This window comes from Erythrolamprus reginae, chromosome 7 (assembly GCF_031021105.1).
Source record: "Erythrolamprus reginae isolate rEryReg1 chromosome 7, rEryReg1.hap1, whole genome shotgun sequence".
In the NCBI taxonomy this organism is placed as follows: Eukaryota; Metazoa; Chordata; class Lepidosauria; order Squamata; family Dipsadidae; genus Erythrolamprus; species Erythrolamprus reginae.
Window position 1 is genome coordinate 59,813,448 of NC_091956.1, and position 15,597 is coordinate 59,829,044.

The following is a 15,597-nucleotide window of genomic DNA, read 5'->3' on the forward strand; positions in this document are numbered from 1 at the left end:
TGCCACACACAAGAAAATAATTATTACCTCCAGATATGACTTGGCCATCGTTGGGAATTATTTTTTTTTATCATCACATTGTAGTATGATCTGGAAAAGTCTGGACTAGTGTTTATGTTGCTTACTTTAAATTTATCCAATTTCCATCTGTACCTAATTGAATCCTTAGCAGCTTCCACAAAAATGGTTTTATGAACTGTTATAAATTGGGCTGAAGGAGAAAATGTAAAATGGCTTCACAATGGCTAAGGTATCCCAGTGGGCTCTGACTCTCTAAAGCCAAGGACTGTCAATAATGATCACACATGCCAGATTTTATAATCTCACCAAAATCCTTTCCTAGAAGTTTGGTATTTAACAGTAAATTGCATGGAAAATAATTCAGAGGCAATCCACTTTATAAAGCATGAGAGCAGAACAACCACTTTATATGTTACTTTATGCACTAAAAGTAAAGAATATTTATAAATATGTCATTATCTCTTCAAGCCTCATGATGGCAACCGGCACTTTAGAACTACCTCTCCCTCCCTTCCTCCTACATGGTATCACACAACACAACACAACCATTTAATAGAAATAAAAGTACTGTAATATATATGAACTATATAAATGAAACACCAGTTTTCTTCATTTGCATCTTGATATCTTCTCCTTAAAGAAAGTTCATCGCTTTTTCCGTTCTTGTAGTTCACGAAGCACTATCAAAAAATGCAAGTAATGTATTTTGATCATAGCTTCCTAAAATTTCCAGGAGCAGAGGAACTTTGGTTTTCACATTTGTACCTTTGAACTTAAACTTGTCTATGAACAAATCAGTAATCATACCTGAAAAATAAAATATAGAAAACATTAATTGATCAAAATCAGAATATTTCAAGTACTACTACAAATGTTTAATAAAGAACAGAATCCATGGGAAGTATTAATTTTATGAATGGTCTATAAATATAGGTCATGTAGAATAATTTGAATGAAATATAGTTGCAGATCAGAAATCTTAACAAACAGAATATACTGTAGACTGAAAGAAATCTGTGGTAGGGTTTTTATTTTCTTCAGCATATTCTAGCCAATATTTTCACATGTCTGTGTTTTACTATGTAGTCAGTTTTCATGTATATTTATATTGAATATATAACTAGCTCATATGTATCTTCTACTTGCAGTATTAAATATGTCCAAAGACATTAGGAAGACCTGTTCCAAACATAGAAACGACCACTGATCTCTGGATCTGAGATATTTCAGACAAGTATTTATGTTAATTTGAATGCATTAAATTATAATTACAATAGGGGAAGAGCCTTCTCTGTGGTGGCCCTGACCCTTTGGAACCAACTCCCCCCAGTTATCAGAGTTGCCCCCACCCTCCTAGCCTTTCGCAAGCTCCTTAAAACCCACCTCTGTCATCAGGCATGGGGGAATTGATACTTTCCCTCCCCGTAGGCTTATAGAATTTATGCATGGTATGCTAGTATGTATGATTGGTTTCTAAATTGGGGTTTTAAATTAACTTAAATATTAGATTTGTTTATATTGTATTATTGCTGTGAGCCGCCCCGAGTCTGCGGAGAGGGGCGGCATACAAATCTGATTAATAAATAAATAAATAATAACTATTTTTTTTCTATTAAATATAAAGCACTTCCATATCTAATATCCACCACTTAACTATTTCCGGCCTTGTCTTTAACATAAAACATTTGTATTGTGTGTTTTTCATTTTTAAAGGCTAAAACATCTTTCATCAAAGAACAAATATTCAATAAGAATAACACATTTGTTTTCCCAGAGGCCATCACTGCTAGAATAAGAAGTAATAGTAGAAAAGGGTTAATGAACCAACCATAAAGTCTTTCAAGAGATGTTGGCTGTTTCTTGTGTTCTGTGAGCAGCTGTTCGGACTCTTCCAAAATATTGCGGTATTCTGGAATCAGAAAATCCATGTGACCTTCATGAGCCTGCAATTCCTTAATCAGATAATAATAAAATGCCAGTTAAAGAAGTTCAACTAAAATATGCAATAGTTGGAAGGTTATACACACATAGATGCAATTAATAAAACAGATAAATGCATTATATATAATGTACATTATAATATACAGTTATGTCACAGACGTGAGTATACCCCTTCACATTTTGTAAATATTTATATCTTTTGATGTGACAACACTGAAAAATGACACCTGGCTACAATGCAAAGTAGTGAGTATACAGCTTGTATAACAGTGTAAATATGTTGCACCCTCAAAATAACACAACACAAGACCATTAATGTCTACACTGCTGGCAACAAAATTGAGTACACCCTTAAGTGATAATGTCCAAAAGGTGCTGAAGTAGCCATTTTCCCTCCCTGGAATCATGTGACTGGTTAGTAATACAGGGGTTCAGATATGAAGGGGGAGCAAGTATGTTACATTTGGTGTTATTGCTCTCATTCTCTTATACTGGTCATTGGAAGTTCACCATGGCATTCCAAGGCAATGAACTCTCTGAGGATCTGAAAAAATGAATTGTTGCTCTACATAAAAATGGCCTAGGCCAGGGATGGCAAACCTTTTTTTGTTTGGTTGCCAAAAGGACACACATGTGTACGATAGTGCGTGTGTGCGTGCCCACACCCATAATGCAATGCCCTATCCCCCACCTTCCCCCCTGCGCATGTGTACAGGGCTCAATGAAGCCTCCGGAGCCTGTGGATGACAAAAAATGGATTTCACATTTCCAAACTTCTGGTAGGCCTGTTGGGTCTGTTTTTTACCATCCAAAGGCTCAAGAGGCTTTCCTGAAGCCTGAGGAAGGCGAAACAACTTCTCCCCTGGCCTCAAAAAGGCTGAAAATCAGCTGGCCAGTGCACACATGGGCACTGGAACTGACATAGGGCAATGCCTCACGTGCCTTCAGTAGCACTCATGCCATAGGTTTGCCATCATGGGCCTAGGCTATAATAAGATTGCCAAGATCCTGAAACTGAGCTGCAGCACCTGGCCAAGACCACACAGCAGTTTAACCGGACAAGGTCCGCTCAGAACAGGCCCCGTCATGGTCGAATGCTACCAGCACTGGGGAGCTACAGTTCATTGAGGGAACCATGAAGGCCAACATGTACTGTGACATACTGAAACAGAGCATGATCCTCTCCCTTTGGAAACTGGGCCACAGGGCAGTATTCCAACATGACGACCTCAAATACATCTACAAAATGACCACTGCCTTGCTAAAGAAGCTAAGTGTAAAGATGATGAACTGGCCAAACATGTCTTTAGACGTAAAGCCGACCAAGCATCTGTGGAGCATTCTAAAATGGAAGGTGGGAGTGCACAAGGTTTCTATCATCAAGCAGCTCCATGATGCCGTCATGGTGGAGTAGAAGAGGACTCCAGTGACAACCTATGAAGATCTAGTGAACTCTATGCCCATAAGGCAGTGCTGGAAAATAATAGTGGCCACACAAAATATTGACACATTGGGCCCCACTTGGACATTATAGCCAAGTGTCATTTCTTCAGTGTTGTCACTTCGAAATATATACTTAAATATTTACAAAATGTGAGGGAATGTACTTACTTCTGTGACATACTGTAGATCAGTGTTTCCCAACCTTGCAACTTGAAGATATTTGGACTTCAACTCCCAGAATTCTCCAGCCAGCAAAGTAAAACTAGCTGGAAAATTCTGGGAGTTGAAGTCCACCAGGCTTAAAGTTGCCACGGTTGGAGACTCCTGCTGTAGATTATAGATAACTGCCAACAGTTCAGCATTTCGAGGCTCACCAGCTCAAGGTTGACTCAATCTTCCATCCTTCCTAGATCAGTAAAATGAGGACCCAGATTGTTCAAGCCAATCTTCTGACTAAACTGCTTAGAGAGGGCTGTAAAGCAGTATATAAGTCTAAGTGCTATTGCTTTTTAATCAATTCACAATTTTCTAAGACTATAACCTGAAGGTTCCCCCATTTTTAAAAGTTAAAACTCAAAAGACAGATGTAAGCTGTTGTTTAATTATTAATACAGTACTGTTGTGCAGTATTTCATCTATACTATAGATGTGCTACACAACATTGAACCTGTTAGCAATTCCTTAGAACAGCTGCAATCAGTGTCCCTAATCTGCACTTTATAGCTGCAGCATAATCCCAGGAAAACCTGTTTGAAAAAAGTTTTGTTTTTTTCCAGCTATATAAATTAAAATAACACCTTATTGTTTGATTCATATATAAATTTATTTCATATAAATTTTTAAACCATGTTTATATAGTTTGCAAGGCTTCCACTAGAAACACAGCATTCTGGGATATTTATATGTTTCAAATACTTCTAAATTTCCCAACAGCCAAAATATTCTCAGAAGATTACAAGTAAACAAATAGAAGAGCCATAAAATATATATTTAATATATTTTAAAATGAAGATGAATGGATTGAAGGAGAAGATGAATGGATTAAAATACCACAAGATGAAGATGAATGGATTAAAATACCACAATCAAACAACTGCAAATATGGAGAGTGGGTCCTCAGCGCTGTCTGAGCCTGCTTGTTTTCTTGCAGATATTTCAGATAACATCATGCAGATAGAGATAACATCATTGCTAGTAAGGAGTGCTGTTTGCTCTTTGGCAGTTTCTTGATTGGGGTATTGCTTACTTGATTGTTTTTTCTGAAGTTAACCTTGGAGTTAATCTATGCTGATCTGAGTGCTGATTACTGATGTAGAGGTGCTGGAATCTCTTTCAATTGCAAAGACCTTGTTTCCCAGAAAATAAACCCTCCCTGAAAACACCATTTCCTCTGGCTAAGGTTAAGGAGACAGAGCTGGAAATCAGGTAAGACAACAAGAGAAGCCCCATCTTGCTCCATGTGCTCCAAAATTATAAGACCTCCCTAAAAATAAGGCCAAGCACTTATTTCGGGGTTCAAAAAAATGTAAGAGAGGTAAACACAGTACATTTCTACTTGTAATCCAATATTATTCTTTGCTAATAACTATCTTTTGCTAGTTACTAGTCAGAAAACAACTATGGTAGTAATATTTTAAACTGGAATATACAGTATTAATTCTGAATGTTTGCCCAGTGACCACAATATTGTCTGTTCTGATTTGAAGCAGTTCTCCAGGTAAAAATAGCTCCACCTATAGATAATTTTAATTGCAAGGACAATTTGGAATTTTCTGTCTATAAAAGCACATACCTATTACTTATTGTCACTGCATTGCTGAATTCTAATTTTTTGAATTCTCAGATATCAAGACTAGCTGCATATTAATGGTTTTTCCCCAGGAGAACAACTATCCTGAAACAATCTGATGCTGAAACTGAATAGACCCATTTGATATTCCAGTTTAAGGAATGATCATATTATACCTTATCAACCATAATGTTTAGTATATTATCTGATTAAAATTTTTGTAAGTTGTCCAAAGCTACTGAGTGGCATATAAATCTATTAAATAATTCCTATACTTTTGAAAACAATTAATGAACATGTAAATACAACAAAAAAGGTTACATAACAAGCAATGAAAATTTTCAACTAATCTATTAAAGACTTACTTTTAAAGCATCTATTAGTTCAACTTTTTTAGCCAACATCAACTGGTACTCTAATTTTGGATGGATAAGGTTTAATGTATGACTCACAGATACTTCATCCATATCTAAAAGAAGACCCAAAAAGAAATAATTCAACAGCTACTGATATATGTGTGTGTGTGTGTGTGTGTGTGTGTGTTTGTTTGTGTGTGTATGTATATATATTATGTGCAGAATGAAATCATAAAATGTAAAAAAGAATCCTTACCACATGATATGTTGAGATTAATTTTTCTTTTAGTGGCTTCTTTAGAGAGTACATCCTTGAGAATGGATATTGTGGATATATTGTCAGATTTGAAGTAACCCTCACCTTTCCTAAACAAACAATGTTATATTTAATTTAAATATTAATTTGAAATAAAGATTCTTGGAGAATTATTGTAATTCTAAGCAGCACAATTATTTAAAATATTTTTGAGGTGATTAACATTAATTAAGTAGCTTGGTCTCTAATTTAAATATTTCCCAATTGAGAAGTTTTAGATAAATTTCAAAATGTTATAACTTTTCAAAGAAGTTTGATTAAACATCAGTTTTCATTCATCTGTTTAGGACTGAAGCATACTTTCTTTTAAAAATATAGTGTGTTTCAATAGTTGTTTCATTTTACCTATAAGTACATTCAAGCTGAGTATCCAGAAAAGTGTTCTGAAAGTAGAAGCTGACGCTGTCCCCCACTGGTGTCTTTTCAGGAACTTCAGGCAAACAAAATACAATCCAGGAATGAACTTCAGAAAAACTGAACTGTCCTTTGAGAGTCAATGTATTCATGGGCCTGGATAACAAGAAAATAAAACAAATTCAGATTAAGTTCTTTAAAATCTTTAAAAGAAAGTCTGTTTCATTCACAAGGACATAGATCTAAGAAGTCATTCAAGTCATTGTCTCAGAAAATTGCTGTCAGTGCCAGAATGAGATAAGGATGGTGCTTGTAATTTTCACATTTGGAAGCTAAGCATATTTATGCAGAATAACTTAAATTAAAATCAATACAGCTTTTTTTTTTAGTAAAGATTTGAAATTATAACATCTTTCAAATGTCTTCATTTCAATACTAGCTTGCAATTTAGATTCAGTGTGCAAGAACTCTAAAACAGTACCTATCATGGTCAAGGCAATGTGTCCTCTGATGAAGGGACAAAGGCTTAATCTGATACTGCCGAACTTGACAAGTTTTGGGTTCAATTCTTGGAATGACATATGCTTGCAGAGTTCCATAGCGACCTTCAATTGACAGAATCTGTTCAAGGAGCACAGTATAAATGTATCTGAATTTAGATTAATATATAAAACTTCTAGTTCTATATAAAAATCAATCTAAAAGAGATTAGAGGTAAATCTAAATAAATAGATAGATAGATAGATAGATAGATAGATAGATAGATAGATAGATAGATAGATAGATAGATAATATTCATTATATTTTAAAACTTGTAACCAAGGATAACAATTCTATTTATTTAGAAATTAGAAATCTCAATGAATTCATTGGAAATTATATTAACCCTAATTTAAGATTCCATTAAACATTATTAAACATTACTATGTCATGTTTAGAGAGCATTTCAACTGCTCTATTAAATTAATATGTGAAAAATTCCTTGTATATTTTTATATATTGTGCCTATGATAAAAAAAATGTCTGAAACTATACTGATACATAGATCTCCTCTAGTTACACTACAGTATTAGATTGACAAAGTGCAAACATATAATGTTATACTATTTACAAAGAGATTTTTATAATTTATATTTTTACTAAAATGTGAAAAAAATATGATATTTAGATACAATTATAATTCACTATTTCATGAATTTGTAAATTCATTAAGCCCTATTTCAATAGTTTTAAACTTTGCCTATTATTTTCTTTAAATGAAATAATTATGCCATTCAACTAGTTTTCATCTAATTCGTTACTGATTATATATTGAAACTGATATCAACACAACTGCCTTTTTGAAAAATATTTCATTTAGGTATACAAAAAGATCTGAGAACAACAGAATTCCCAGCAGCTTGTATTAAGCAAGTAGTTCTTTGAAAACTGGAAGATGGCAATTCCATCTGAATAAAATAGGGTTAATTAACTTTCAAAGATCAACTTACAGCTCATTTTTATACACAGCATCTACCTGAATTAGTGCATACATTCTAAAACAAAAATATAACTTTCCATCTATAATTTACAGGATTACTGCTGCTCTTCTCAATATGCTTTGTTTTGTAATAGAGTCAGTTATCTTGTTTAAATCATTACCTTAAGTTCTATTCGTGTAGTATGTACTTGACACCGATAAGTAGCAAGGAGAAAGTTACCATTTGGCTGTGGAAAAAATACAGTTGGAACAGTAAATTTAGAAGCTAGAAGAGAGACTCAAATTTGATCTAGTATGAACATAAACATTTAATATAATGTAAATATAAAATATAAAAGTCAATTTAAAATTTCTTAACTGTCAAAGAACTTGACAATTAGCAACACCAATTTTCTTTTTAAAAGAAGAAATTTAATAAGTCAATAATAACTCAAATGTTATGTGCCTTAAAAGCATTTTTGTTAAAAACAAAATATTCAAATTGATCAACAACTTTACTTTCAAGTAGGTTTGAAAGCCAAAATACACTGAATTAAACTGAATTATAGCAATTGCACATACCTCAGATTCACAGTCGGTAAAACTGACCACAGCTGAATTTTTATCCACATCCTTTAGGTCTATAGGAACATCACACTATGGTGACAAATAGTATCAAATTAAAGGACAGCTGAATATACAGGTATGGTAGTTCAATTGTCTCTTTATATAGTAATTAAGATGATGTAAAACCTTACACTAAAAATATAATTGCCTTAAAAAGGAGCTGCTCCTAAGCTTGTTTCATACTTTGCTTTCTTTGAAATTATTTCAGTCAAATATTTCAATTCATTAAAATAGATATTAGATAGATTAATAGATATTGATCCCATGAAGTAATTAGTATCTGATGTGACTCAACATTTATACATATTGTAATATTATATATATATATATATATATATATATATATATATATATTAATACAAGAGCATGACAAATTGTCAGATTTTTTTTAAAAAAAATTAGAAATTAGTAATTAGAAATTAGTTATATGTGATTGACTAATCCTTGGTGCAAGTTTTATTTAGGAATTTTTATTTTATTCATTTAGGAATTCATTTATTTTAAAGATGAACAAGTATCCAGTTATCAAGATTTACTGAGTTTCTATAAACAGAGTCTCACCTGTAACAAGACAATATCAATCGCTGCCTGGACTTCTAAAACAAGGCTGTAGCTGGCATCATCTTTGTTTAACGCAAATTTATCATTTATACTGAATGTTGGAACTGTTGAAATAGCAGTGCTAGACTGAGAAGACTGCTGGTATTTTTCACGTTCTTGAAGTACTTTCATCTGTAACTGTTCCAATTCATTTCTATGACAACACAAATATTAGCAATCATAAAATTACTATATGTGTATGTATGCATATTTATGTACATGAGAATGGGACAAAAAAAAGAGAGACAAGGTACAGTGGCGCCACTTAGTATAAACTGCCTAGAATAGTTCCATGAAGAGTTATTATTTAACAAATAATAACATCATCAAACATCCACATCTGCCTTTCCCAGGTCCCTTGGAAAGGACTCAGTAGGTAGAAAAAATACCAAATCCAGTCTGAACATCTGGGTGAACATAACAGTAAAATAAATAAATTAATATTAAAATTGTAAGCAGTAGAATTCTGTCTGGAAATATATAATAGATTTAGAGTTTTAGCCGCTCCGAGTCCTCGGAGAGGGGCGGCATCCAAATCTAATAAATTATCATTATCATCATCATCATCATTAAATTATTATTCCTAATATTATGTCAAACTAGTATTAAATTATATGTAATGCTCAAAAGGATGTATACAAATAAAAGTTCTATTAAAAATCATCTGTTTAATTCAGTAGCCTACTAAAAATCTCTCATAACTTCTTGTAGTAGCTTTATTTTAAACCACAAACTGATCTTACGGTAATTTCAGCAATTCCAACTATAACATTGAAGGGGGGAAAGTGTGGAGTGTTGTGTGCATGTGGGGGGGAAGCACAGGGGTTGTGTGCATGCATGGGGGAGGGCATGGATGTGAGTACATGCACGCCCGCTAGCACACACATGCACACCCTTTTGCCACACGAGTCAAAAAAGATTCACCATCACTGCACTAGGCAGTGTTTGCACTATATTTAAACTGAGGAACTCTGATCTAATGTTAAACTAGGAAATTAAATCAGATATATGACATGAAGCAAATCTGGTTATGATATGCATAATAATTTCATAACTTTGTTAATTTAACTTGTATTGATTATGTTGACCATTAAATATTACCAAATAGATAAAGTGTGTTATAAAATCTCAAAAAGCATAAAAAGTGTCTTGCAGGAGAGTTTACAAAAAAATTAATTGATGCAAAACAATTATTGAAAGTTTAATAATAAATTATCACAAACATTTGCCTGGCCGTTTCAAGGCAATTAAGTAACAAGTATATAATTAAGGTGTACTGATATAAAACAACTCAAAATGTGTGCCACATTAAGGCAAAATTATTATCCCAGTATCATTTTTGCAGTTTTACAAAATCATTACATTACCTTAAGGACAAAACTTTATTCTGAATTTCATGAGTCATCTTTAATTCATCTAATCCACATTCTCCATGAATAGGTTCTGTAGTTAATCCAGACACCCATCCTAAAAGATTAATATATTTTTAGATTTCATATTTCTATTGTTAGGCAAAATTTTAGGTGTTTCTATTCAAACTCTATGAATTCATAAATTAAAAAAAACTGTCTACATTTTGCCAGCTAACAATATTTTATTTATTTATTAAATTATTTGCTGCTCGCCGCATTGTTAAGAATTGAAAGTTACATGGAACTGTAGAAGTTCAAGACTGGAAGATGAAGAAAAGTGCTAGAACTGTTCCCCAAATCTCTACAAACTCACATTACTGAAAACAGCCTTCAGAAAAGGTCCATCGTGTAGTATTGCTTATACAGTATTATAACAATGATCAGCATGGCATAGTTGCTAGAATAATTTTTTTTCCTGATTTCTATGAAAGTCATCTAAAGCAGGGGTCCCCAACCTTTTGGACCTCAGGGACCACCAAGGTCATAATTTTAAATCCCGCGCACCACCAAATTCATATTTCTAAATCTCATGGACCCTAATTTATAATTTTAAATCCTGCAGACCAGTGATGAAATCTAAAAAATTTCCCTACTGTTTCTGTGGGGATGGCTTGGAAGTCAGGTGGGTGTAGCTTCAGGTAGGAATGGCAACTCTGTCGCTTAGCAAGCAAAATTTTGTGCTCAATTGTCATACAACCTTCCTTCCTTCCTTCCTTCTTTCCTTCCCTTCCCTTCCCTCCTTCTTTCCTTTCCTTTCCTTTCCTTTCCTTCCTTGCCAAGATTTCTCCATGGACCACCAAATTTTTCTCGTGGACCACCAGTGGTTGGTGATCTGTGATCTAAAATATGCAAAAGAAAAGCTTTGTAAGCCTGAAACTATGAGAACAAAGTGTTCTGGACTGATGAAACATATAAAAATTGAACTTTTAAGCCATATAAAAGTTAATGCGCCAAGTCACTGAAGAAATTGAAGCTGAAAAGAGATTAGACATTTAAGCAAAATAGCGACTTAATATACTGGCAAAACAATGGAGAAAAGAAAAACAAGATTTTGAAATGGCTTTCCAAGTAGTCAGACTGAAATATTTTTCAGGACCTGTGGGGATATCTTACGTTGAATTTATATATGGTATGCTTGTGTGTGAGTCTGTTAGTTTGGGGGGGGGGGGGGTTGGTTTTTTTTAAATCTTTAAAATTTTAAATTGTTGATTACTTATGATTTGTCTTTTTACATGTTGTGAGCCGCCCCGAGTCTTCGGAGAGGGGCGGCATACAAATCCAAGTAATAAATAAATAAATAAATAAATAAATGTCTTTAGTAAATACAGGGAGACCTAAAAATATTTCTCAACTATAGAAGTTATAGAGTGAAAGAAAAATTCCCAAAGAATCTGGTCTAAACATATCCAAAATGAATTTACAACAAACTGACTGAATAGGTGTCCAAAAAAGAATTAGGCAATATATGTAGCAACTGATTGTTTAAAAAAAATATTTTATTCTTGTTAATTTGAAATTAACCTGAAAAGCTCTGAAAGTAAAAGTAAAATTAACCTGAAAATGTTGACGTTACAATCTCATCATAGCCCTCTTTTCCAACACAGCCACCTTGGATGGATGTGACACTCTCCGACAAGGCCTAAAACAACACACAAGAACTTTTAATATGTATTTACTTTTCCCTGTTGCTTAAAATCTTACAAAATAAAAAAATGAAAAAGCAGTTAGCAAGAAAGTCTACCTAACACAAAACACTTGTAATTACTTACAAAATATTTATAAAAATGAAAGGTTAATTGAATAAAATTGAAAACACGATTTTAATCACTAACATTTGAAAAGGATTGCATAAATAGGTATTATTTTGTTATATTTTCTTCATTGTATATTCTTTCTTGAATTTCTCTTATATTAAGTCTATCTATGGCACTTCTGCCTCTAGACCAGGGTTGTCAAATTTGTGGCCTGTGGGCTGGATGTGTCATGTGCTGGCCACGCCCATCCTGGTTTAGCGAAGGGGGAGGAAAGTCACAATACCTCACCTGACAATGCAAGCTTGACGCCCCCTGCTCCAGACAGTACAATTTTGGTTACCACATTTAAAAAATGATATACAGGTAGTCATCGATTTATGACCCTAATTGAGCCCTTAATTACTGTTGCTGACTGAGACATTTGTTAAGTGAGTTGTGCCCCATTTTACAACCTTGTAAAACCCATTTTACAACACTGTTCTTAAGTGAATCAGTGCAGGTGTTAGTAACACAGTTTTAAATGAATCTGTCTTGCCCATTGGCTTTGCTTATCAGAAGATCAGAAAAGGTGATCACAGGACATGCAACCATCATAAGTATGAGTCAGTTTTCCAGCATCTGAATTTTTATCATGTGACCACAGAGATGCAAGTATGAAAAACGGTCATGAGTTACTGTTGTATCTTTGAACAGTCACTAAATGAACTGTTGTAAGCGGAGAACTACCTGTAACAGAATCTGAAAAGGTGCAAAAGTAGGCAGTCAAAAGGTCTGAGGTTTTTAAACATTGAGGATATTTGAGAAAAGAAAAAAAAGATATTTGAAGGAGGATATGACCAACACAATTCGAAAATACACTCAAGATCCAACAGAGGTACAGTATATTTTTATTATTCTAAATTCAGATAAAGCAGCCCCCTTTGCTAAAACTAAATAGTTTTCTTTCTTTCTTTCTTTCTTTCTTTCTTTCTTTCTTTCCCTTCCCTTCCCTATTTATTGGACGGGAGAGAGAGAGAGAGAGAGAGAGCGCAAATTATTTAGGAAAATAAACATAGTTTTACTAGAATTGGAAACAATAGATTTACACAACATACTTACATATTCATATTTAAAAACAGGGCTCTTTTCATTTTCAAATTTATAGATTTCTATTAGTCCATCATCTCTACCAATGAGCAATTCTTTAACCCCATCTCCCAAAATGTCAAAACTATCCATACATAAGATGCCTGACAAAAAGAATAAACAGGTATCTATATCAAACATTTATAATTTCATTTTTATATTTAACTAGCATTTTAAAAAGGTTTATTTTTATACATATAATAGCTATCTACCTGGCTCTGGAATGAAATAATTCCTCACAGGAGTTATATTTTAATCAAGTTATAAATAGCATAAGTTCCACCATTATACAATCTTTAAACATCAATTTCATAGAAAATAGTTCTTTATATTTATCATAATAAGTTATATTATATTAGGTATTGAATGGCTTAAATTTCAAATAAATTTGATTGAAATTTTTACAAAAATAGTAATGAAAAATAGTAGAATCTTATATACCAGTGATGGCGAACCATTTTTTCCTCAGGCGCCGAAAAAGCTTAGGTGTGCACTATCACGCATGCACAAGTACCCACATCCATAATTCAATGCCTGGGGAAGGTGAAAACAATTTCTCCTGCCCCCCCCCCCTCCGAGGCCCTCTGGAGGCTGAAAACAGCCTGTTTCCCAAATTCTGTTGGGCCCAGTAGACTCGTGTTTCGCCCTCCCCAGGCTCCAAATGCTTCCATGGAGCCGGAGTAGGATAAAAACGTCCTCCCCCATCCCCCGGAGGCTCTCTGGAAGCCAAAAACACCCTCCCAGAGCCTCTATGCCAGCCAAAAATCAGCTGGCTGGCACACACATGTATGTTGGAGCTGAGCTAGGGCAACGGCTCGAGTGCCAGCAGATATGGCTGTGTGCCACCTGTGGCACCCATGCCATAGGTGCACCATCACATAGAAACATAGAAACATAGAAGTCTGACGGCAGAAAAAGACCTCCTGGTCCATCTAGTCTGCCCTTATACTATTTTCTGTATTTTATCTTAGGATGAATATGTGTTTATCCCAGGCATGTTTAAATTCAGTTACTGTGGATTTATCTACCACGTCTGCTGGAAGTTTGTTCCAAGGATCTACTACTCTTTCAGTAAAATAATATTTTCTCATGTTGCTTTTGATCTTTTCCCCAACTAACTTCAGATTGTGTCCCCTTGTTCTTGTGTTCACTTTCCTATTAAAAACACTTCCCTCCTGGACCTTATTTAACCCTTTAATATATTTAAATGTTTCGATCATGTCCCCCCTTTTCCTTCTGTCCTCCAGACTATACAGATTGAGTTCATTAAGTCTTTCCTGATACGTTTTATGCTTAAGACCTTCCACCATTCTTGTAGCCCGTCTTTGGACCCGTTCAATTTTGTCAATATCTTTTTGTAGGTGAGGTCTCCAGAACTGAACACAGTTATATATCACTGTTATATATTGTATTTACTGTTTTTATTCCTATTTTTAAATAATAATTTTTTTACCAAATTGTTCTAAAAACTGTTACAGGACAAAAAAAAACACTTACCACCTCTTTTTTTCTCATTTCCAATTTTCCACTTTTCTACTGGAGAAACACCAGTAATCTGTATCAAGCCAATTTTGCCATCAGATGTCCCAAACAAAATATCTTCACCAGAGTCACCTAGAAATATAAGTTAAAACTATTATTAGAATAAGTATTGAGTAGAATTCTACTACCTATTCAGTGGATTCTAAAAATTTTAATTTTTTAATTTCAGTTTTAGGAAATAAAAAAAAAACTGCTTCATTTCCATCACTTTATATAAAAAGGATCAGAATAATTCTATGTTATATAAGATACCCATGATAGTATGTGGATTTATTAAACAGTAATTTATGAAAATCAGATTCATCATTTTTTAAATCTTTAAATATTTTAAATTTGTCAGATTATTTATGATTTGTTTCCACGTGTTGTGAGCCGCCCCGAGTCTTCGGAGGTGTTGTGGTTCAGCCTGGGACCCCTCCGGGAATGGCTGATTTGCTGTCGGCTTCCAGCTCAGAGGGAGAGGCTGAGGACCAGGAGGTGCAGACTGACGAGGAAGCGGAATCCCAGGCTGAAGAAGAAGGACAGCCAGAGTTCCACCAGGGGGAGCTCTCCCCAGCAAGCAGCCTGGATTCCCTGGGGGAAGATGCTCATGACATCATAGATATGCGACAAAGGAGAGCTAATCAGAGACGAACTCAATTGGCTAGGTATTTCCAGCATTAGAGGTCACAGCTGGGTTTGGGTGTGGTGCTTGGGAAAGGATAAAAGGCGGCCCCACCCTTCCTGGCTTGTGGAGTTTTATCTTGGAGATTCGTGAGACCTGTCTGTGAACTTTGGTGGCTACAATCCTGGTTTGTGCCTTGGACTATTGAAACCTGTGCCAGCAAGAAGCTTGTGAAATTGACTGGACATCAGGAC

The 15,597-nt window shown here is 34.4% G+C and overlaps 1 protein-coding gene across 1 annotated transcript in view; it reads right to left on the minus strand.

Moving 5' to 3' along the window:
* Positions 1 to 569: 569 nt before the first annotated feature.
* BBS7 (Bardet-Biedl syndrome 7) overlaps positions 570 to 15,597 on the minus strand; it is a 28,324-nt gene continuing 13,296 nt past the window's right edge. Inside the window, exons 7-19 of the mRNA XM_070757659.1 lie at positions 14,695 to 14,811; positions 13,171 to 13,301; positions 11,873 to 11,957; positions 10,274 to 10,373; positions 8,868 to 9,060; positions 8,262 to 8,336; positions 7,862 to 7,927; positions 6,702 to 6,841; positions 6,212 to 6,376; positions 5,807 to 5,916; positions 5,560 to 5,663; positions 1,850 to 1,973; positions 570 to 828 (exon numbers count right to left, since the gene is read on the minus strand). Coding sequence (XP_070613760.1) covers positions 692 to 828; positions 1,850 to 1,973; positions 5,560 to 5,663; positions 5,807 to 5,916; positions 6,212 to 6,376; positions 6,702 to 6,841; positions 7,862 to 7,927; positions 8,262 to 8,336; positions 8,868 to 9,060; positions 10,274 to 10,373; positions 11,873 to 11,957; positions 13,171 to 13,301; positions 14,695 to 14,811 — 1,547 coding nt within the window. The 3' untranslated portion in view covers positions 570 to 691. The remainder of the gene's footprint in view (positions 829 to 1,849; positions 1,974 to 5,559; positions 5,664 to 5,806; positions 5,917 to 6,211; positions 6,377 to 6,701; positions 6,842 to 7,861; positions 7,928 to 8,261; positions 8,337 to 8,867; positions 9,061 to 10,273; positions 10,374 to 11,872; positions 11,958 to 13,170; positions 13,302 to 14,694; positions 14,812 to 15,597) is intronic.